The sequence below is a fragment of the Lipophrys pholis genome (assembly GCF_963383615.2).
Source record: "Lipophrys pholis genome assembly, chromosome: 5".
Taxonomy (NCBI): Eukaryota; Metazoa; Chordata; class Actinopteri; order Blenniiformes; family Blenniidae; genus Lipophrys; species Lipophrys pholis.
This window is the reverse complement of record NC_137628.1, coordinates 30,561,092-30,583,600: the sequence shown is the minus strand read 5'-3', so window position 1 is coordinate 30,583,600 and position 22,509 is coordinate 30,561,092. Positions and strand designations below refer to the sequence as shown.

General features: G+C 40.8%; 1 protein-coding gene across 11 annotated transcripts in view; it reads left to right on the top strand.

Moving 5' to 3' along the window:
• micu3a (mitochondrial calcium uptake family, member 3a) overlaps positions 1–14,308 on the top strand; it is a 34,920-nt gene extending 20,612 nt beyond the window's left edge. For 5 of the 11 annotated variants that reach the window (XM_080464848.1, XM_080464851.1, XM_080464852.1 and 2 more), the window contains 6 exons: positions 8,665–8,759; positions 8,852–9,023; positions 10,877–10,985; positions 11,059–11,216; positions 11,978–12,046; positions 12,412–14,305. In XM_080464848.1, coding sequence (XP_080320974.1) covers positions 8,665–8,759; positions 8,852–9,023; positions 10,877–10,985; positions 11,059–11,216; positions 11,978–12,046 — 603 coding nt within the window. In that variant the 3' untranslated portion in view covers positions 12,412–14,305. Of the gene's footprint in view, positions 1–8,664; positions 8,760–8,851; positions 9,024–10,876; positions 10,986–11,058; positions 11,217–11,977; positions 12,047–12,411 lie in introns of all 11 variants that reach the window. The other 6 variants (XM_080464855.1, XM_080464850.1, XM_080464853.1 and 3 more) reach the window with 2 other exon arrangements.
• The last annotated feature ends 8,201 nt before the right edge of the window (positions 14,309–22,509 follow it).

Below are 22,509 nucleotides of genomic sequence, written 5' to 3'. Positions count from 1 at the left end.
CTATTTGTGAAGCTGGTTTACCTTGCAAACTTGGAGTAAGAATATGGAGACATGTAAAGAAACACATTATAGGCTATCGATAACTGGTTATTTACCTTTAAAAAGTGTATGCATTTCAAAATAGCATGGTTAAATGCCATTCAAAAACTCTCAGAGTCCTCTGCTGTCATGGCAGGTTGTACATAGACAATACGCTAAATGTTAAGTTCAGCCAATTGTGTAACAGATGAAATGCAGGTAGTTTGAAGGGACTTTAATATAAACCAAAGTACTCCTGGGAAAAAGCTGTAGAAAAAAAAATCACGTGTACTGTATAGATTTATGAGTATTTTTCTGCCAATGGTGCCAAACTTAACATCCTATTCAGTAACTGCTGAGATTGTCCCTGAAAATTACTCAAGAGTAACTTCATTGTGCTCAAACCCTTTCAAGACGGTTCAGTCTGGCTGCAGGATGACGTTGCCAGACAAAAGGGCCAAAGCAGACGCTACCTGAACATTTTTCAATATGACTGCTGTTCCTGATCAGTCCACAGGGGGGCCCCACTGTTTCAGTCAGAGTAGTGGTCGTAAGGCAACACAAAGACAGAACTGAAGAGCAAATGTCCACAGATGGTCAGTGATGGCGAGGTAGCGCCCTGTTTTGCTTGTGAAATAGCATTAACATTAAAGCGTTGTGATGAGAGGACCACTTGGTAGAAATCTTGCTGTGAAGACTGCTGGACTTTTGCCTGGAGAGAAACTCTGTGGCAGGTAGATCATCAGATTCTACTTGTTTCTCAAGAAAATTAAAATCTTTCATAATAGATTTTGCTATAAATTAAATGTGAACATTTTCAGTAACTTCAGTACTCTGCAGTTGTCATCATTCATAAATTATTCTACTATCACTTTACTAATCCGCCCAGTTGGGCCTGGAACTAAAATGCATTTGACACGTCAGTTGTCTGCAGGTTACCTGTTCAAAAATAATAACAATCCATCTAAGCAGTGGATCAAAGTCCTTGGAAAAACAGATCATTGGGCTCAAACAAAGACATGTTTGACCTCCTGAGAATTTTGGCACTGCAGAATCTATGTAATATAACATTCCTACCATTTGCACTGGTTTCTTCTTGTGCAGCTTAAATAGCATCAGTGACAATACAGGGCGAAGGGGAGTGTAATGATTAGTAACAGCCAGCGTAGCGCTAACAGACTAGCTGTGTAATGACAGGCTGCGGCGGCGGCGGAAGCTGAGTTTCCGGTAATGACAGTGGAGCATAATGGGTCTGACCTTGTATCTACACCCTTTCATCTGGTGAGACGGACAAGGATGAGCAAATCAAACAAAGGAGGACGGAACAGCGGGAAAAACAAAGAGGATATCAGTGTTATGAGAAATTTCAAGCCGTATAAGAAAGCATTGACTAAACTCAACTATGAGCACAAATGCATGTTCCTTGCAAATATTCTACTATGAGGTTTTCCAGTGGTACATGACTGTGTATTGTCAAGAAGCATTGCCACAACAGGCATAACTTTTCTTACTTTTTGTGCTTAGAAAACCAGAGGGTGAACATAAAAGGAAGAGATAAAATCTGAGTCAACAAACATGTGAGAGAGGCCAGAAGACGATGACACAGGTCAGCAGACAGAACAAATGTCGAGGAACAAAGTGGGCGAGAAGAAAAGAGGTTCGGGAAGTACATTTAGGGGAAAGAAACAGGCAGGTTGTATTTAGAGAAAGATATGTTTACTCAACAGATTAGTCACCATTAGACCTCTTTGCTTTTGTCTGGAGAAGGAGGGACTGACTGACAGGCGGGAGAGGGAGGGAGGGAAGGAGGGAGAGAGAGAGGGAGGGAGGGAGGGAGGGAGGGATTGAGGGAGGGAAGAGCACAGCACCTCTGTGTTTGTCAGGTGAAGGAGGTACTGACAGGCAGTATGAGGAGAGAGGAAACCATTACAATCAGATCGAGGGGGGCAGGATAACAGGAGGGGGAGGAAAAGAAGGAGAGAGGAGGTGGAGGTTGATACAGAAGTGGTAGGTTGTTTCTTGTTAATTTACCCCTCGAGGGTTCAGCTGAGTGACACGTCTGACCTTCCTACAAACTGCCAATGAGGTCTTCCTCCAGAGGATTACTCACCGATTGGGAGGGTGAAGAGCAACATTTAGCGTTTACATGAGTAATTACTTTTTACCCCGAGCTTCACGATCAAAGACTATTAAGCACACACACACACGCACACACACACACACACACACACACACACACACACACACACACACACACACACACGCACACGCACACGCACACGCACACACAGATGCATGCACCAGGTGTTGGCTCGTGCCTGGTGGGCGTGGTAATGATTACGTTGCCACAGGAATGATGACCTCACATTGGTGCTGCCACACTTCCAGGAATAATTAGGCAGTTTGACATTACATCTGCCTCAGTGCTCTTATCTCACTACTTGGACAAAAACACCAGTGCACCGGCAAACCTACATTCTCACATATCAACAGGATTTATTTATTTTTCTTCCCCTTGGTGAACAACAAACACTACCGACCAGCGGCGGCTGGTGATAAATCTCTTAGGGTTGCTCTTCATTATTATTCGATTTCAGCCAATGGTAACTTCATTTAAATACAGTGCGTTTATAAACCTTTTTTAGATTGAGAGGCCCACAGTGATGAAGCATTATAGTACTTTGAAACAGCTAATGAACAGAGACACTTATTAAGACTATTTTATTAACTTGTTAACAAATACAAGCAGATTCTTCATTAGTCCCTTTTAGAAAATGAAAGTGTTTTGTTGCTGGTTTACTTGAAATGACAGTTAGTTTGAGTTTAGGGGAAACAAAAGGTATATCAGGTATATTTTCAAACAACACATTAATCCATATTTCAAAGTATTTTAGTATGCTTTGAAAGTGACCTTAAAAAAAAGTGCAAAATAGACTGCTTTTTTTAAGCTCTGAGATTTTCAGTCATTAATAAATATGATCATATGTAAACATTTATAACAAACAACAAACCTAGACACATTTGAAAAATTCTCCACACATTTCTGTTTGTGTGACTTTAAATCTAACTATGATAGAGGAAGTTGAACCAGACCTGCAGCTTTTCAGACCCATTTCTCCTTTCAAACAGTGAATTAGAAGAGAAGTGACAGAGTTAATAATCAGAGACTCATCGCTTGTTGTCTTCATCTCAACATCTGGTAGAAACACGCGAGAACTGACTTTAAGCCAATCACTGAGCCAGGGGCCATTTAAAAGTCGCCCCAAGTCTCGGACATGAAATGATGCTGATTAGTTTAATTCTATGTCTGTCACTCTGGTGATAATCAGTCATTGGTCAGACCGCTACTAAACCCCTCCTCCTTGGGGCCCCCAGCTGTATACACACACACACACACACACACACACACACACACACACACACACACACACACACACACACACACACACACACACACACACACACACACACACACACACACACAGAGTTTATTCATGCATTTATTAAATTTTTTAAATTCCTTTTGCTACCACCAGGGGTGGCGGCGCCCTCTATTGACCAACCGCCACTGATACCGACTAAATGAAAATGACTAACCCCAGTGTAGGCAGTACCTTTGTTTCATTGAGATTCATCTACTGTACCACTTCATCCAGCTCAGGGTCGCAAGTTTCTGGAGTTGACCACAGCTGATGATGGGTGAAGGCAGGGTACAGGTTGGGCAGGCTGCCAGTCCAAACAAAGAGTGAAAAACAACTGGACACACACTCATACCTACAGGCAACTTGGGCCCTGTCCACACGAGCCAAAACCATCTTTTTTCCCTCCGGCGTTCTCAGAAAAAAAATTCCGTTCACACGTCACCATGAGCGTGGCTTAAAATTCGCAAAATTATGTGGTACATATGTCAGACCTTGAGGTGGCACTGTAACTCGTGAAAACACACCAAAAACAGAGAAGAAGACACAAGAGAACACGCCGGCTCCTCCTCGCACTCGAGAAATCCAACATATCACCTTATTAAACTTCCCTGCATCACTACTCCGGCTTCTGCAGCACGACCCCACCCTAACATCGCCGTTTTCCCACAAATGTGCGTCTTTGCCCATCCACACCTCAAAGCCAAGGCGTTTAAGAATCTTGCCACTCTGGAACCCAATTTAAAAAAAAGTTAAAATGTTTTCGGGTTCTTAAAACGCCGTGCCGTGTGGATGATGGGCCCGAAACGACGCATCTATATGGAACGGCGTTCTGGTGTGGACGGGCCCTTAGAGTCTCCACTTTGTCTCATATACTTTTCTGTGGCAGGAAATCAACTCACTCACTGGATAAACATGCAAACTTCCCACAGGAAAACCCTCAAAGCCCAGCCAGGACTCAAACAACAGACATCATCCATTTGAGTGTTACGTCCATCGTTTAGCCGCCATATTGTCAATTATCAGTCAAATGGATTCAATGAATCGATAATAAGGAAGGAAAAAGGATTAGAATTGACCCGTTCTGATTATTACCTCCGCCCTGCCGTTAAGGTGCAGTGAGCTTCTGAACGAGTGAGCTTTTACTGAAGAAGAGTTGAAATATGGTCAGAGTACAACCAAAGGCAGCCTGCCAGGTTGCTGCCCGTGTCAGTCATCACTTTTGAGCATTTTGTGGGATTTATCAATCCATTTTTTAATAAATACTCTCATATTTAGAGCATAATGTCTATTTAGCTGCTCTCTTGTTCGGGGGTCGCCACAGCAAGTCATTGTAACTTGCTCTGAGTTCCTACTCCGGATGCCCTTTCTGCCGTCAACAGGTCCGTCACACCTGAGGTTAATTATACTCAAAGCTGAATTACACAAAAAACAAACATACATACATCTCTGATGGAGAGCTAAGATGTCACTATAAATGTGATTACACTACCTTTTTCATTATTTCATCATGAATTTAAAATTTTGATCATGAACCTGAGGATGTTATAATGCTACTAAGCTATTTTCTTAGAAAAGTAGAATAGAAAAAACGTTTTAAAGTAGATAAGGGAGGCAGTGTGTGTCTTTATAAGAGGGCAGAGACGCACCACCTGGATGCTAGATCTACATATGAACAGCCCGTGTGTCATAAAGACATCACTCATGCGTCACTTTGACAGATAAAAGAGCAAAAACTATGTTTCCTCTGTTTGTTCGTAATCAGAGACTTAATGAAAAGACCCTCAAGTAAGGAAATGATTAATCTGTTATTGTTCCAGTTTGTCTGGAATCAAAGAGTTGAAGACCAGACTGGGACATGAATCAGGAACACTCTGAGCAGTGGGAGGCGACCAGAGATGGGGATTTTTCTTTTCTTTTTGTTTGTTTCCAAGAAGTCGCTTCCAATCGGATATAAGACCTGTTTGGTTTCTGCCCAGTACCTCACTTCAACCTGACGTTCATGCAGTCTCCTGTTTTACATTGTGATGGTAGTTTATTCAGCTGCTGCTTCTCACACAGGTCACCATAGCAAGTCAATACAACTTGGCTCGTTTTCAACCAGAGCGCACCGCTTTGTAGAATTCTGTTTTCAGCTTTTTCTTTAAAAGAAAAACGAAATAAAAATCAGATTTCTTTCACCAGGATGGCGTTTATTAAAAGGGCTAAACATGTAAGCTAATTGTTTTCAAACGTGTTCAGATACGCTCTCCAGGAAACAGGAAGTATTGTTGTTCAACAATAATCCTCACATTTTTCATGTCTACAGCTAAACACATTTGCTTATTATTTCTTTTACTTTAACCATCCTCCTATTGCTTTTCTAAAAGCTTGAAGCAGCATTTGCTCACATCAAAAGCTCCTCTTCATCGCCACCTCCATTCACACGCTCTGCCGTGTGTGTGCGTGTGTGTGTGTGTGTGTGTGTGTGTGTGTGTGTGTGTGTGTGTGTGTGTGTGTGTGTGTGTGTGTACACATTTCAGCTTGGAAACAAGACCAAAAAAAAACACAGAAAGTGTCAGACCAAACGATTTCAACAAAAATAACAACTTCTTTGACGTCTGTTCTGAAGTAAACCTGTGTCATTCTCTTCCTTGTCCCACATTGGATTTTAGGATTTTACACTTGAGGTAGAACCACGAGTGGCATCGTGGTGATGATGATGATGATGATGATGATGTTGATGATGGAAATGGCAAAGATGCACTTCCTCCTTAGAGGGACATGAGATTTCATTCAATCTGATGTCGGCATATTTCCTCAGCATGGGCATGGCAGGCAGTGAGAAGAAAAACCAGCCAGTGAGGTCCTCTCTTTCTCCTTCTGCCCTGACGCTGGCCGAGTTCATTCATGGAACCTCACAAAACTACACTCACCTTTTTCTGAGGTCGATCCGTCTCAGGCTCTAACGTAGGCAGACAGGGAACTCCAGGGCCAGACTATTACCGGGGAATGTAAACCAAGCAAACAGAACCGAGCAGCTAAAGCCTGTTGAAAGTGTTTCAAACCAGGGTCAGCAACACACACACTCTCCTAACACACACTACCAACACACACTCCTAACACACACTCCTAACACACTCCTAACACACACACTCTCCTAACACACACTCCTAACACACACTCCTAACACACACTACCAACACACACACTTTCCTAACACACACTACCAACACACACACTCTCCTAACACACACTCCTAACACACTCCTAACACACACACTCTCCTAACACACACTACCAACACACACACACTCCTAACACACACTACCAACACACACACTCTCCTAACACACACTACCGACACACTCTCCTAACACACACTACCAACACACACACACTCCTAACACACACTACCAACACACACACTTTCCTAACACACACTACCAACACACACACTCTCCTAACACACACTACCAACACACACACTCTCCTAACACACACTACCAACACACACTCCTAACACGTACTACCAACACACACACTCTCCTAACACACACTCTCCTAACACACACTACCAACACACACTCCCAACACACACACACTCCTAACACACACTACCAACACACACTCCTAACACACACTACCAACACACACACTCTCCTAACACACACTACCAACACACACTCCTAACACACACTACCAACACACACACTCTCCTAACACACACTACCAACACACACTCTCAACACACACTCCCAACACACACTACCAACACACACTCCCAACACACACTACCAACACACACTCCCAACACACACTCCTAACACACACTCCCAACACACACTACCAACACACACTCCTAACACACACTCCCAACACACACTCCCAACACACACTACCAACACACACTACCAACACACACTCCAAACACACACTCCCAACACACACTCCCAACACACACTCCTAACACACACTCCCAACACACACTACCAACACACACTCCCAACACACACTCCTAACACACACTACCAACACACACTCCCAACACACACTCCTAACACACACTACCAACACACACTCCCAACACTCACTCCCAACACACACACTCTCCTAACACACACTACCAACACACACTCCCAACACACACACACTCCTAACACACACTCCCAACACACACTCCCAACACACACACTCTCCTAGCACACACTCCCAACACACACACACTCCTAACACACACTCCCAACACACACACACTCCCAACACACACTCCCAACACACACACACTCCCAACACTTGAGGGAGCATAGAAGGGAAAACACCCACACCCACCCACCCACCCACCCACACACACACACACATAGAAAAAAAAGGAAATCCACTAAAACTCGGGGTGAGATTCTCATCAGTTGACGGAAAAAGGTGGAATCAGCTCACATGTTCTCTGCATTTGTGCTTCTGTGGGTTTTGTCCAGTTCTGCTGTTTGTGGTTTGAGGTTGTCGTCCCGGTCTGTCGATGCGGCGCTGGAGGACAAGTGCATGACATGTGACGGCTTCAGTGTTTTATCTGTGTCTGTGTCATTATCGGTTCGTCTCTGTCCTTCTCTCACCTCGTCTGTTTCTCTGTTTTTATCATCGACTCTGCCCGTTTAATGTTTTCCTTCCTTCTAGATTCTTCCTCATCCTATCCCCACCCTCCCGCTGGCTCTGTGAATGTAGGCATGTCTCCGTTTTCATTTTGTCTCCGTGTCCTTGTTTGGGCTGTTACCTGAGCTCTTCCTTTGTGGTCACCTTTCTATTTGTCTGCATTTTATGCTGCTCCAACAATCACCCCCTCACCAGTCTCGACTGCATACAGAGAAAACAAACCTCCCATTTGAGTTACACGCTTTGATTACAAAGATCGGGATGTGGCCGATTTAACAGACATGCTTGTTAATTTTACGTCTTCGTGACAGTTTGCTTCTGCAAAAACACATGTTTTGCTATATTTGCTGCCTAGACTGGTACATTTGACGTCACAATGGCCGCTAACTGTTGGTCTGAGCTGGATCCTGATTTACGTTGCTGTTGTTGCTGATCCGTTTTGCACACGAGCCACAGAAACCTGCTTCTTGCTCGCCTGGCACAGCGGCGGCCATGTTGGATTGATGATGGACTCGTCCCTCCCACTGCTTCTCCTCCAGCTGTACGTGTGCTTTATTGATGAGTCATTAATCACCTTCTTCCGGTGCTTTCTCTCCGATAGCGAGCAGATGAGAGCATCACGATCGACACGACTCTTTTGGTCCATTTCTTTGGGAAGAAAGGGAAGGCAGAGCTCACCTTTGACGACTTCTACAGGTGCAGCACATGACGATGCACACCACCAACTGTCTACTTGCGCACACAGGTCTGACTCTCACAGCCCCTCCTCCTGTCTCCCTGCTTTCCAGGTTTATGGATAACCTACAGACCGAGGTGTTAGAAATTGAATTCCTCACCTATTCTAAAGGGATGACCACCATCAGCGAGGAAGACTTTGCCAAAATCCTTTTGCGTTTCACCAACGTGGAGAACATCAGCGCCTACCTGGAGAATGTCCGCCAGTCCATACCGGATGAAAAAGTACGGTTGCATGTGCACATGGTCAGGTGGTGTTGGGTGCAACTGTTCCTTACTTTAGATAACATCTGATGTGTTTCTCTATCCATCTTCCTTCCTTCCTCCTCTCTGGCTGCTCCAGCAGGCAGATTCTATGTCTACATCCACACGGCAGGTCTTAATGCTCAATCTCAGCCTGTGTAGGAATCATGTTAGAACCTTAAAACTATTACATGTGTAGTCAAAAAACTAAATCAAAAGGTCAGAGATTTTGGTTCCCTAATTGGGGGATATCCTCCATATCTGGCAACACAGGTCAGTGTGTAGATCCATTTTCCAGTGGTTGTTAAATACGAGCGACAGAATCTAGACGACACGAGGAGGAGAGGAGAAGGAGAATGAGGAAAAAGAGAGCACAGCTTTTAACAGCTTCAAACATTTCTGCTTCTCCGTGACGTCAGTCACACGTCAATGACAATAACAATATGTGAACTGATACCACATATGATCGAGGCCAGGGTCTGGTGTGAAAACACTGGAAAATGAGCTTTAACTCGGGTAGATATAACAGGTGAGATATGAGTCACAGTGAGCAGAACATCAGAACCGGGTCCCTGCAGTGTGAACAAGCCCATCTTTGTTGACCCCTGTCACTTGTTTTTTTCTTTCCCTGGCCGTTGTTGAGCTTCTTTGTGTCTTTATAAAACATATGTTTTTAGGCCGACATGCTTTTTTTTTTTTTTTCTTCCCCCACAGAAATTTTAAACTATGTGTCTTTATGTGTAGAAATACATTACTGTTCATCCTCGGTCACTGAAATGTTAGAAATAATTCACTCATTATAATAAGTCGTCTAACTGGGAATCGTCTATCTGGGATGAAACCTTATAGTGATGTAGCTGCCTTGCAAACTCTGTCCAATGTCAATCCTCCAAATAAAGGACAGCCCACCCTACCACCTCCATCACCTTCACACAAAGGTTTCACCGTGAAAACAACATTTTAAGAAAACAACTTTTACCTTTGTAACTATCTGCCTAAACTTTTTCTTTTCCAATGTATTGATTTGAATTATGGGGACTTTTAAAGACATACAACCAACTTAAATTCCAGGATTTTTATTATTAATAATGATAATAATAACTGTCGAGGACGACAGAGTTTCTGCTTGCATGTGAATTTCTGTCTGTCTATATTCTGTTTATCATGCGTGTGCAACCCAACTCTATTTCTGTCCCTCCCTTCTTTCTTTTCATGCTGTGGAAGAAGCAGGAGGTTGGTCTCTGCCTCGTACAATCCACAACCTGCAGTTACAATCTGTCAGTTAATCTCATTACAAATGTTCCATCTTCTTTGCTGGGCGACATAAGAAATATGTATATTGACTCCCACAGTGAGGTTTTCCATGTGCATTTATTTGTTTTCTCCATCGATATGTTGCTGGTTTATCTCATATAGGTTGGAACTTGAAAGTTATCATCACTTGCTGTGAACTCCCACGGGCTTTGGTCACGTTTTTAATAAATGCAGAAGAGACGATGACGCACAGATTTGGCTTCATCATCACATCTAGATTATGATCATGTTAGTTCTTGAACGGCTTCATCACTTGATACACTCATTTAGTTTGACGCATTGCAAGGAAGCTGCTGCTGCAATGGTCCATATCCTGGAGTTAGCCATTAATGGTGCCACATTCGTGGTTGTTTTTCCCCCCGAGTTGATGTGATCTGTTAAAGGCCCTTAGGAATCTCACTGAAGCCATTACTCCCATTTTCAAGCATTTTTTTTTTTTTTTAAAGAGTGACATTTCTTCTGTACTTTCCCCTTTGGATATTTTCTCAGATGTTCACATGTATCTTCTCCTCACATTTCAGGGAATCACCTTCGATGAGTTCAGATCATTTTTCCAGTTTCTCAACAACCTGGAAGACTTTGCCATCGCCATGCAGATGTACAATTTTGCTTCACGCTCCATTGGACAAGGTAGTGAGATTCAGCCCTGCAGGCTCTGACACTTTGAATTTCACAAACAGTTTTTTAATCCTTCTTTTCTCAGATGAGTTTGCAAGAGCAGTATATGTGGCCACGGGGCTCAAGTTGACGCGTCATCTTGTGAACACCATCTTCAAGATCTTTGACGTTGATCACGATGACCAGCTCTCCTACAAGGAGTTCATCGGTATCATGAAGGACCGTCTGCGCAGGGGAGCTCGGGTGAGAGGCAGGAAGAAAAACTGATGCTAATGAAATATAACAACCTTTACATGAGAGTTAAAGTGGAGAATGACCAAGTGATAGTTTAGAGATTACCAAGTGATTAGTTAACACATTTTCCAAATAATTAAGGAAAGGAGAATAAACCATCCAACCAATTTTTAGTCTATTTGTTTGTTTCGTTGAGGGTGTAACGGCTTGAATTGCAGTGAATTTACGTAGTTGGATCAACATAGGAAACAGCTTCACACTCAGGTGATACCTGTGTAAAACTTTCTCTTTAAAACCAGACTGCCCTAAACTATGTTTAAACTATTTTCTATAACATTTCAAAGATTTCAAATGGATATTTGATCAAATCCGACAGCTCTTCATCGATTAAACTCACAATGTAGTCGCAAAGTAATATGACAGCTTTTGATGGCAACGACGTCATTGAATCACTAGAAAGTGACGAAAACCTGAACTGACCTTGAGTCCTTTCTCAAGCCTCCACTGCCACCTGGTGGCGACTCTGCCGTACTGCTGCAGGCTCGCCTGATGTGTTTTATCCTGCAGGCTGCTTTCGACGCTTCTCGGCCTCACAGTCTTGGCTTTTTAACAGAACAGTGTGCTCTTTTTCTCTCTTTTTCACTGACTCTCATTGCTAACCCACACCTTCTTCTCCGTTATGTTTTTCCTTCACTCTTTCCATCTTATGTGCTTCCTAAATCTCCCTCTCGTCCCGTCTCGTTTGCGATGACCATCTACTGACATCATAGGGCTTCAAGGCAGTGGAGAAAGCTACTTCCTTTAGGTCCTGCCTGAAGAGGGAACTGGCCAACAGATAAGTATCTCTAACAGCGAGAACTTTCAATATTGTAGTGTTGCTCTTTATATCAAGTTTTTTTTTTTTTTTTAAATATGGAAACAGCAGCTCATTTATTTCGTGTTTATATCATATAAACTAAATGACTGATTGTACTACAGGCCATCAAAAAGATATATATATATATATTTGTTTTAATAATATGCACATAGTACAGTCCTTCATAACAAATAAGTGCCATGGCATATGGCACAAATATTCAGATAAATCCCAAAGTTGTGTGTCACTAGTTTGTTGTGGGACAACAGTAAGTGTTCCATTTGATAATTCAGTTTGAGCAGGTTGTCAGACTGAGCTGCTGCCTCTCTTTGCTCTGTGATTTACCAGGTGAAGGGCCGTCACCACGCCTCCTTCTCGAGCTGCGTTCGCTCCGAGGCCAGAAAACAAGTGCACCAGCTGTGGAGAAGATTCAACGACAACGAGGAGCCGTAGAGGACGAGCTGAACCTGACCGACCTCCGACTTTAACCCGTCAACTGCCTGGCGTTTCAGAGGCAGACCTCAAGTTGACGTCCAAACTGTACAATGACTCTTAAGTTGCTCTATGCTCATATTTATTTCACGCACCACAGTTAATTTTCCTCAGTTTTCCAATCATTTAATGCCAATCATATAACTTGTGATTTAATAAAAACCAAGTAGCATTATATCATAGTAGAACACCAGTGTTGAATTTGACTTCTATAGTCGTTTATTTATATTTTTCCTGAAAGAGCTCTTTTTTTTATTTTTTATTTTTAAACCTTTAGTTGAGTGGCCAGTTCAGTAGGTAGAGCATGAGACTCTCTGTCTCAAGGTAGAGGGTTCATGTCCCACGCCGGGCGCCACCTTCCCGTGGGCTCTCCACCTGCAGGAAGGTTCTTAATGGGTCAATGTGATCTGGGTGACGGTGCTCAGACTGACACCCCCACCACCCGGGAACTGATAAGCAGGAGAAGATGAATGGATGGACCTTTAATTGAGAGATAATATTGTTTTCATTTTTTAACTACCTAAAATAAATTATGCACGACCAATCTAATTGGTGTTTTATATAATAGAATAACTTTAGGAGCACAACAGATTGAATTAATTCTTTCTGATGCTGACCTTGTCCACACATTTATGCCAGCAATATTGAATAAAAAATGAAGAACTCTCAAACATCTGCCAATAATTGAAGGCAGTGTGAATATGTACTTTCCCTATATCCACATCTCAATTACTACTTGTTCGTATGGCATGAATGTCCACATAGCTGACTTGATTTTCAGCAACCTTATGTGGCTGTTGGAAAGCTGGAAAATATGTACTTAGTTTTTGTTTTTTGTTTTTTACATTTTACAAGAGCACATGCTGTATATCAGTTTGAAGGTTGACCGACAGAATATGTTGTTGTAGAAGAGGAGAGAGTTTAAAGCCTGCCATTGCTATCCGTCATGGTGGAAATCGTAAATTACAATCATGTTTGGAATTATCGTCATGTATTTCTCTCAACAGTAGAGAACTTTATGTGCATGAATAAACTATTCTGAAAGGCACGTGGACGTTGTTGCGCATGCGCAGAGAGGTCCCGTCTCACCTGTTTCACGTGTTTCACTTTTCGTCAAATAACTGCAATATGCTATTAAGTCCGCACCTGGTGTAACGGTAAGCTTCTTTAATAATGTTGGTATTGCAGTTTTAATGAACAGAATATGGAGAGAAAGAGGGGTTTGGGGATATTTGCAGCTTTGTGAGTGAAATTCATTATGATAGCTGTGAATTAGCTACTCCACACCACGATAAAGACCTTCTTACAATTGGAAGAGGCTTACAGTGTGGTTTCAAATGGTTAATTTGTTCTTTTTAGTTCTACTTTATTAAGTTTTAAAGTTACAGGTGTAGTTTGTAGAGGATAGAGTTTGTAAAAGCCACTTCCATTGGTTGTAAAGTGGAGATACATCATAAATGTGGTTGTGATGATACAGTGCTTTTCAAATATGACAAAAAAAGCGAATGCCATTAACTTAACACGACATTTATTGGCACATTGAAATGTACAGGCAGGTAACGCTGTTATGCTCTTCACAATATGCCGACCATGGCTTGTTAATTCTGTAAATTACGGTACCCTCGCACGTGGGGCACGATACGATTTGAAGTGCGCATGTTTTAGCGATTTTACGGTAATCCCGGAGCCTCGAGGCGATAGATGTGCGACGTTTGTTGTCTGAGCGTCATTAAATATATTGTATGTTGCTAGTATGTTGTCCATTACTTTATTTTAAGAAGAGGTTCCAATTAATATATAGGATTAGTCTGGTTGGAATTTACCCGGAACCTTGTTTTATGTTCCCAGTGTCAGTCGGTGCCATTTAAAACGACGCACCGTCCAACATTATTTCTTTAGAAAAACGTTTATAGATCGATTACACGCTCCACAAACCAAACAATTTATTTTATTATTCCCATTTCTTCACATACAATTTTTAGAATCCACAAACAAAGAACGTCGTTTAATTGTATGTCGATTAAAAACTGAAACGTTATATGAGGCGACCGATGGTGCCGCAAAGCATTCTGGGTTTTCCCAAAGAGAATCATAAACACGAATTAAAACCCTTTTCGAGCAAATAACACTTTAAACCTGAGATGTACTGTGTTCAGATTATTGTCTGCTATTTTTCTGGATATGTCTGAGAGGTTGTGTGATTTGATGGCAAACCCTTATTGAGACGGACCGTCCAGCGAATCCCTTCCCCTCCGCGGACCGCTGTAGAGTTAAGACTATACTTTCAGGGATCATTTCTATAGTTCTTGACTTGAGAAATGTGTTTCTAAAGTGTTTGGTCTCTCTACCCACGATGATGAGTCGTGATATTCCCTCCTGAGCGTGAAGCGGGCAGAGAGCAATGATTCAGTTCATACACTCTCGGTCATTGATGAACGTTCCTTGCTTCCTTTATGGAGTAATGATGGAGGGAATATGATCAGAGTGGTAGTAGAATCTGGTTAAATATCAATTAATCACAATATGGATTCTTAGTTTACCCACGGATTATGTCTATAAGAATGTGAAATTTTAATTAGTTGCTGAATGTTGCAAATTTTTTTTGAACTCCTTAAGAAGCAGAATATAGAACATATAAAATAACATCGTTAGTAATAAATACACAACTAACCGCTTGTACTGTATTAATCACTAATAATGATAAGTTGGTGGAAATAATATACAGAACACATATAGAACCTCATTAAACTAAAGAAAACCATTTTTAAGAATAATAAATAAAGCTTCTTTGGGAAAACCACAAATAAACTATTTATAGAATCTTCTCGATTAACATTTGTAGATATTGTATACTTAAAAACATTAGGAGTAGTATTTCAATCGAAAAATAAAAGTCTTCCCAGTATTAAAGTTTTCTTTCAATTAACATAAAATAATAATTATTATTTAAGAGGATTGGGTATCTTTGTACGAGAACTAATGTTAAATATAGATGTTTAATTTTTGCTCATATTATGGAATGTACTTCACAACGACTTGAGGTTGTGTAAATCTGTTGTGCTTCAAAAAAAACATTGAAATCTAAAATAATTCATGGTTACAATGAAAAATTACTGAAATCAGAAATGATTCAGAAGAATAAATTAGAGTAAGTTTTTATTTAGGTTTTCTTTTTATCTTCTTTTCTATTATAATATGATTTGTTTAGTTATTTTCTGTTAGTTTTTTCTCTTGTATCACTGGCGTCCTGGGTAACTATGGATTTCTAAAGGAAAAGCAAACATGAGCCTTGACTTCAGCCTTGATCCATTTCAGATACAGAAATTGTTTTATTTTATGTGAAAGAAAATCATGCGAACAAACAAAAAGGTGAAATTCAGGCAAAACTAAAACAAAGATATGAACTTTTTACAACAATAAGCATGATTCACACAAACATGTACACGTGCACACAGACACTCAATAAAATGAGAAAAGGTAGAGCGCCCAAGTTAGCATGGCTAGCATGTTAGCTCATATCGATGCTAACTAGCCTGTCAGGTAGCTACATCACCGTGAAGCACTGAGCAGGGAGCGTCTCCATGGCAACAGAAGCTGATCTCCTTTAATCTCCTCCGTGAGGCGCCTCTCTCGTCCGCTTTGTGTGGGACATTTGTTCCCGTCAATAAAAAGTAGAGTCCAGTCGAGTGAAGCTGAGGAGGAACGAGTGGAAAAAAGACTAAAGTACTTTGACAAGGAACTCAGATCAAAACTTGGAGAAATTACTGACGTAGAGTTTGCTGGTAATGTGGTTTGTTGCTTTTGGTGAGACGAGACGTTTCTATAGATTGTTGTTGTTGCTTTGACTCACCAGTGATGAGAAAGACTGATTCATTCAAGGCCTCTGCTGTTTGTACTGAGGAGCATTAAGACTATACTTTCAGGGATCATTTCTATAGTTCTTGACTTGAGAAATGTGTTTCTAAAGTGTTTGGTCTCTCTACCCACGATGATGAGTCATGATATTCCCTCCTGAGCGTGAAGCAGACAGAGAGTAATGATTCAGTTCATACACTCTCTGTCATTGATGAACGTTCTTTACTTCCTTCATGAAGTAATGATGGAGGGAATATGATCAGAGTGGTGGAGTGTCTCTGAAATCAAGAATAGAAACTGACCTAATCATAATACTGGTGCATCTATTAGTTAATAATAACACTGACATTTCAAACTTCCACTACAACCCATAAGCCAGTCATTCCTAAAGTGTGGTATGAGTACCACTAGCTCCCTCTAGTGGTATGCCAAAGGGTAACTGACATAATTATAAAAGTGCTGACATCAACAGTTATGCAAGGCTGCAGGCAAGAATTGATGGCAAGAGGTGGGGGTTTTTAACCCTTTGGGCCCTAAAGCTCATTTTGACTGTTTTCACTGTGGTTGCTTTTACCTTCATATTTCACTATATAAAGTGTTTTTCTTGAAAATTTGGTACCGGCTCCTGAACTAATCAGTTGCGAGGTGACAGGCTGTGCCAGTCGGCTGATGGTGGGCCTCTCCGCCTGTACAGCTCCGGACAACGTTTCTGAACATGAATTTCCAAGAATTCCTCCCCTGTACCATGAATAACGACATATACAATCGAGTTCTTATAAAAGATAAAGTTTTTATGTGAAAACGGTTATTCAGCGGTGCTTTCTGTGGACTGACCCCAACAAAAGGACCTCATTTCTGGGTTCGCGTCACGGCAACCCACGGTAGAGCGTTTATACCCTAACTTAGTGTGTACTGCACCTGAAAACACGGGATTTAGCAGCTCTGTGAGAAAAGGCCTATCTAAGCTGATTCTTGTGAAAAAAGTGAAGTATTTTGTGTGTAAAATGACTTTTCACGTCGAGTCCCGGAGGTTAGCGGGTGGCTAAGCGTAGCATTACGGGCAATCGTGACACGAAGTGCCGCCGCCGCCGTCACGCCGCCGTAACGCTGCCCGCTGATTACTAATATGGATGAACTGGACGGTGGAAGAGGAGTTACTTCGATCACTTCTAAAGCCGTTATCTACTTCATAATGTTTATCGTCTGAAATACTCAGTCCGTGAATATAACATCATTTCCAGAAATACCAGCCATGTTTCATTTTCGATTGACTCAAGCGGGGCCATGTGACACGAGAAGGGAGGGGGGATCCCAGATCTATAGTAGAATGATAGAGAGACATTCGCTAGAATCCATTGACCATCTTTTTTATCATAGTTTTATTTTAATCTGATTGTTCTTCCTGTGTGTGTGTGTGTGTGTGTGTGTGTGTGTGTGTGTGTGTGTGTGTGTGTGTGTGTGTGTGTGTTTCAGAAAGCAGCCATACAGCAGTGTCTGAAGTTCAGTCAGCCTGTTTTGATTTTTTTTAATCAAGTACAGTACATCCTTTACTTAACATTTAAGTACAGTACAGTTTTATTTAACTTTTCTGTGCAATATATTTTAATTGAATCATTATTTAAGTACAGTCTTTTATTTTCCTATATTTAAGCGTAGTGTTACTGATCTAACTGTGTAAAATGTTACAATGGCTGACAATATTAAATATACTTCTTTAGGAGTAAAACCTCTGCCTTGTTTTTGATGAACGCCTCGGCTCACTAGGCTGTATACTACTGTATAGTGTTGGTCGTTATGGTGGTACTTGGGGAGCCAAGTATTTTCTGGGTGGTACTTGGTGTAAAACGTTTGAGAACCACTGCCATAAGCTATTCTGCAGATTATTTGGCACATGTCCATATCCATCCATAATAATGGACATTTGTTCAAACACCATCTAATGTTGGAACAAAATAAAATTAATAGAAATAAATGTAAATATTTTGAAGGCAGCTCTTTTCTACGGTCGTGAATCACTCTTCATTACTGAACATCTTCACTTAATCTTAATTATTATGTGAATTCTGCAAACTTCTATTCCGTCATTGAATCTTAACAAGCTTCTACAAGTTGTGGTGTACATTTATATACTTTTCCCACTTTCCTGCCTCAGCATTGATGAGGTGTTATTGATCTATTTATTTGGAACATAACAAACATGTCACATTTAAAAATGCCAGAATGTAGAAGATGGACATTAGTACAAGGGTTCTGCAATGCAATATCACATATCAATAATAGTTCATATATGTCACACTATTGATATTCTGTGCTGAATTTATCAGGAGAGATCAGCTGGAAATGATCCCAGACAGGAGAAAATCTCCTTCTTGCTGGATCCATAACAAAAAGATCTGCTCACCAGTGATGAGAAAGACTGATTCATTCAAGGCCTCTGCTGTTTGTACTAAGGAGTATTAAGACTATACTTTCAGGGATCATTTCTATAGTTCTTGACTTGAGAAATGTGTTTCTAAAGTGTTTGGTCTCTCTACCCACGATGATGAGTCGTGATATTTCCTCCTGAGCGTGAAGCGGGCAGAGAGTAATGATTCAGTTCATACACTCTCTGTCATTGATGAACGTTCTTTGCTCCCTTCATGGAGTAATGATGGAGGGAATATGATCAGAGTGGTAGTAGTAGCTGGTTAAATATCAATAAATCAGAAGATAGTTTCTGAGTTCAGCTTTAAATCAAACTTGCAACATTAAAGGAACTTTGTCTTTCTTAATTGTCATCTAAAGTACTTTGGAAGCAGAATATAGAACACTATTAGTAGTAAATACAAAACAAACAGCTTGTACTGTATTTCTCACTTATAAGTTGGTGTTGGTGGAAATAATATACAGAACACATATAGAACCTCATTAAACTAAAGAAAACCGTTTTTAAGAATAATAAATAAAGCTTCTTTGGGAAAACCACAAATAAACTATTTATAGAATCTTCTCGATTAACATTTGTAGATATTGTATACTTAAAAACATTAGGAATAGTATTTCAATCGAAAAATAAAAGTCTTCCCAGTATTAAAGTTTTCTTTCAATTAACATAAAATAATTATTTTAATTTAAGAGGATTGGGTATCTTTGTACGAGAACTAATGTTAAATATAGATGTTTAATTTTTGCTCATATTATGGAATGTACTTCACAACGACTTGAGGTTGTAAATCTGTTGTGCTTCAAAAAAAAACATTGAAATCTAAAATAATTCATGGTTACAATGAAAAATTACTGAAATCAGAAATGATTCAGAAGAATAAATTAGAGTAAGTTTTTATTTAGGTTTTCTTTTTATCTTCTTTTCTATTATAATATGATTTGTTTAGTTATTTTCTGTTAGTTTTTTCTCTTGTATCACTGGCGTCCTGGGTAACTATGGATTTCTAAAGGAAAAGCAAACATGAGCCTTGACTTCAGCCTTGATCCATTTCAGATACAGAAATTGTTTTATTTTATGTGAAAGAAAATCATGCGAACAAACAAAAAGGTGAAATTCAGGCAAAACTAAAACAAAGATATGAACTTTTTACAACAATAAGCATGATTCACACAAACATGTACACGTGCACACAGACACTCAATAAAATGAGAAAAGGTAGAGCGCCCAAGTTAGCATGGCTAGCATGTTAGCTCATATCGATGCTAACTAGCCTGTCAGGTAGCTACATCACCGTGAAGCACTGAGCAGGGAGCGTCTCCATGGCAACAGAAGCTGATCTCCTTTAATCTCCTCCGTGAGGCGCCTCTCTCGTCCGCTTTGTGTGGGACATTTGTTCCCGTCAATAAAAAGGAGAGTCCAGTCGAGTGAAGCTGAGGAGGAACGAGTGGAAAAAAGACTAAAGTACTTTGACAAGGACCTCAGATCAAAACTTGGAGAAATTACTGACGTAGAGTTTGCTGGTAATGTGGTTTGTTGCTTTTGGTGAGACGAGACGTTTCTATAGATTGTTGTTGTTGCTTTGACTCACCAGTGATGAGAAAGACTGATTCATTCAAGGCCTCTGCTGTTTGTTCTGAGGAGTATTAAGACTATACTTTCAGGGATCATTTCTATAGTTCTTGACTTGAGAAATGTGTTTCTAAAGTGTTTGGTCTCTCTACCCACGATGATGAGTCGTGATATTCCCTCCTGAGCGTGAAGCAGACAGAGAGTAATGATTCAGTTCATACACTCTCTGTCATTGATGAACGTTCTTTACTTCCTTCATGAAGTAATGATGGAGGGAATATGATCAGAGTGGTGGAGTGTCTCTGAAATCAAGAATAGAAACTGACCTAATCATAATAGTGGTGCATCTATTAGTTAATAATAACACTGACATTTCAAACTTCCACTACAACCCATAAGCCAGTCATTCCTAAAGTGTGGTATGAGTACCACTAGCTCCCTCTAGTGGTATGCCAAAGGGTAACTGACATAATTATAAAAGCGCTGACATCAACAGTTATGCAAGAATTGATGGCAAGAGGTGGGGGTTTTTAACCCTTTGGGCCCTAAAGCTCATTTTGACTGTTTTCACTGTGGTTGCTTTTACCTTCATATTTCACTATATAAAGTGTTTTTCTTGAAAATTTGGTCCCGGCTCCTGAACTAATCAGTTGCGGGGTGACAGGCTGTGCCAGTCGGCTGATGGTGGGCCTCTCCGCCTGTACAGCTCCGGACAACGTTTCTGAACATGAATTTCCAAGAATTCCTCCCCTGTACCATGAATAACGACATATACAATCGAGTTCTTATAAAAGATAAAGTTTTTATGTGAAAACGGTTATTCAGCTGTGCTTTCTGTGGACTGACCCCGACAAAAGGACCTCATTTCTGGGTTTGCGTCACGGCAACCCACGGTAGAGCGTTTATACCCTAACTTAGTGTGTACTGCACCTGAAAACACAGGATTTAGCAGCTCTGTGAGAAAAGGCCTATCTAAGCTGATTCTTGTGAAAAAAGTGAAGTATTTTGTGTGTAAAATGACTTTTCACGTCGAGTCCCGGAGGTTAGCGGGTGGCTAAGCGTAGCATTACGGGCAATCGTGACACGAAGTGCCGCCGCCGCCGTAACGCTGCCGTAACGCTGCCGCCGTCACGCCGCCGTAACGCTGCCCGCTGATTACTAATATGGATGAACTGGACGGTGGAAGAGGAGTTACTTCGATCACTTCTAAAGCCGTTATCTACTTCATAATGTTTATCGTCTGAAATACTCAGTCCGTGAATAAAACATCATTTCCAGAAATACCAGCCATGTTTCATTTTCGATTGGCTCAAGCGGGGCCATGTGACACGAGAAGGGAGGGGGGATCCCAGATCTATAGTAGAATGATAGAGAGACATTCGCTAGAATCCATTGACCATCTTTTTTATCATAGTTTTATTTTAATCTGATTGTTCTTCCTGTGTGTGTGTGTGTGTGTGTGTGTGTGTGTGTGTGTGTGTGTGTGTGTGTGTGTGTGTGTGTGTTTCAGAAAGCAGCCATACAGCAGTGTCTGAAGTTCAGTCAGCCTGTTTTGATTTTTTTTAATCAAGTACAGTACATCCTTTACTTAACATTTAAGTACAGTACAGTTTTATTTAACTTTTCTGTGCAATATATTTTAATTGAATCATTATTTAAGTACAGTCTTTTATTTTCCTATATTTAAGCGTAGTGTTACTGATCTAACTGTGTAAAATGTTACAATGGCTGACAATATTAAATATACTTCTTTAGGAGTAAAACCTCTGCCTTGTTTTTGATGAACGCCTCGGCTCACTAGGCTGTATACTACTGTATAGTGTTGGTCGTTATGGTGGTACTTGGAGAGCCAAGTATTTTCTGGGTGGTACTTGGTGTAAAACGTTTGAGAACCACTGCCATAAGCTATTCTGCAGATTATTTGGCACATGTCCATATCCATCCATAATAATGGACATTTGTTCAAACACCATCTAATGTTGGAACAAAATAAAGTTAATAGCAATAAATGTAAATATTTTGAAGGCAGCTCTTTTCTACGGTCGTGAATCACTCTTCATTACTGAACATCTTCACTTAATCTTAATTATTATGTGAATTCTGCA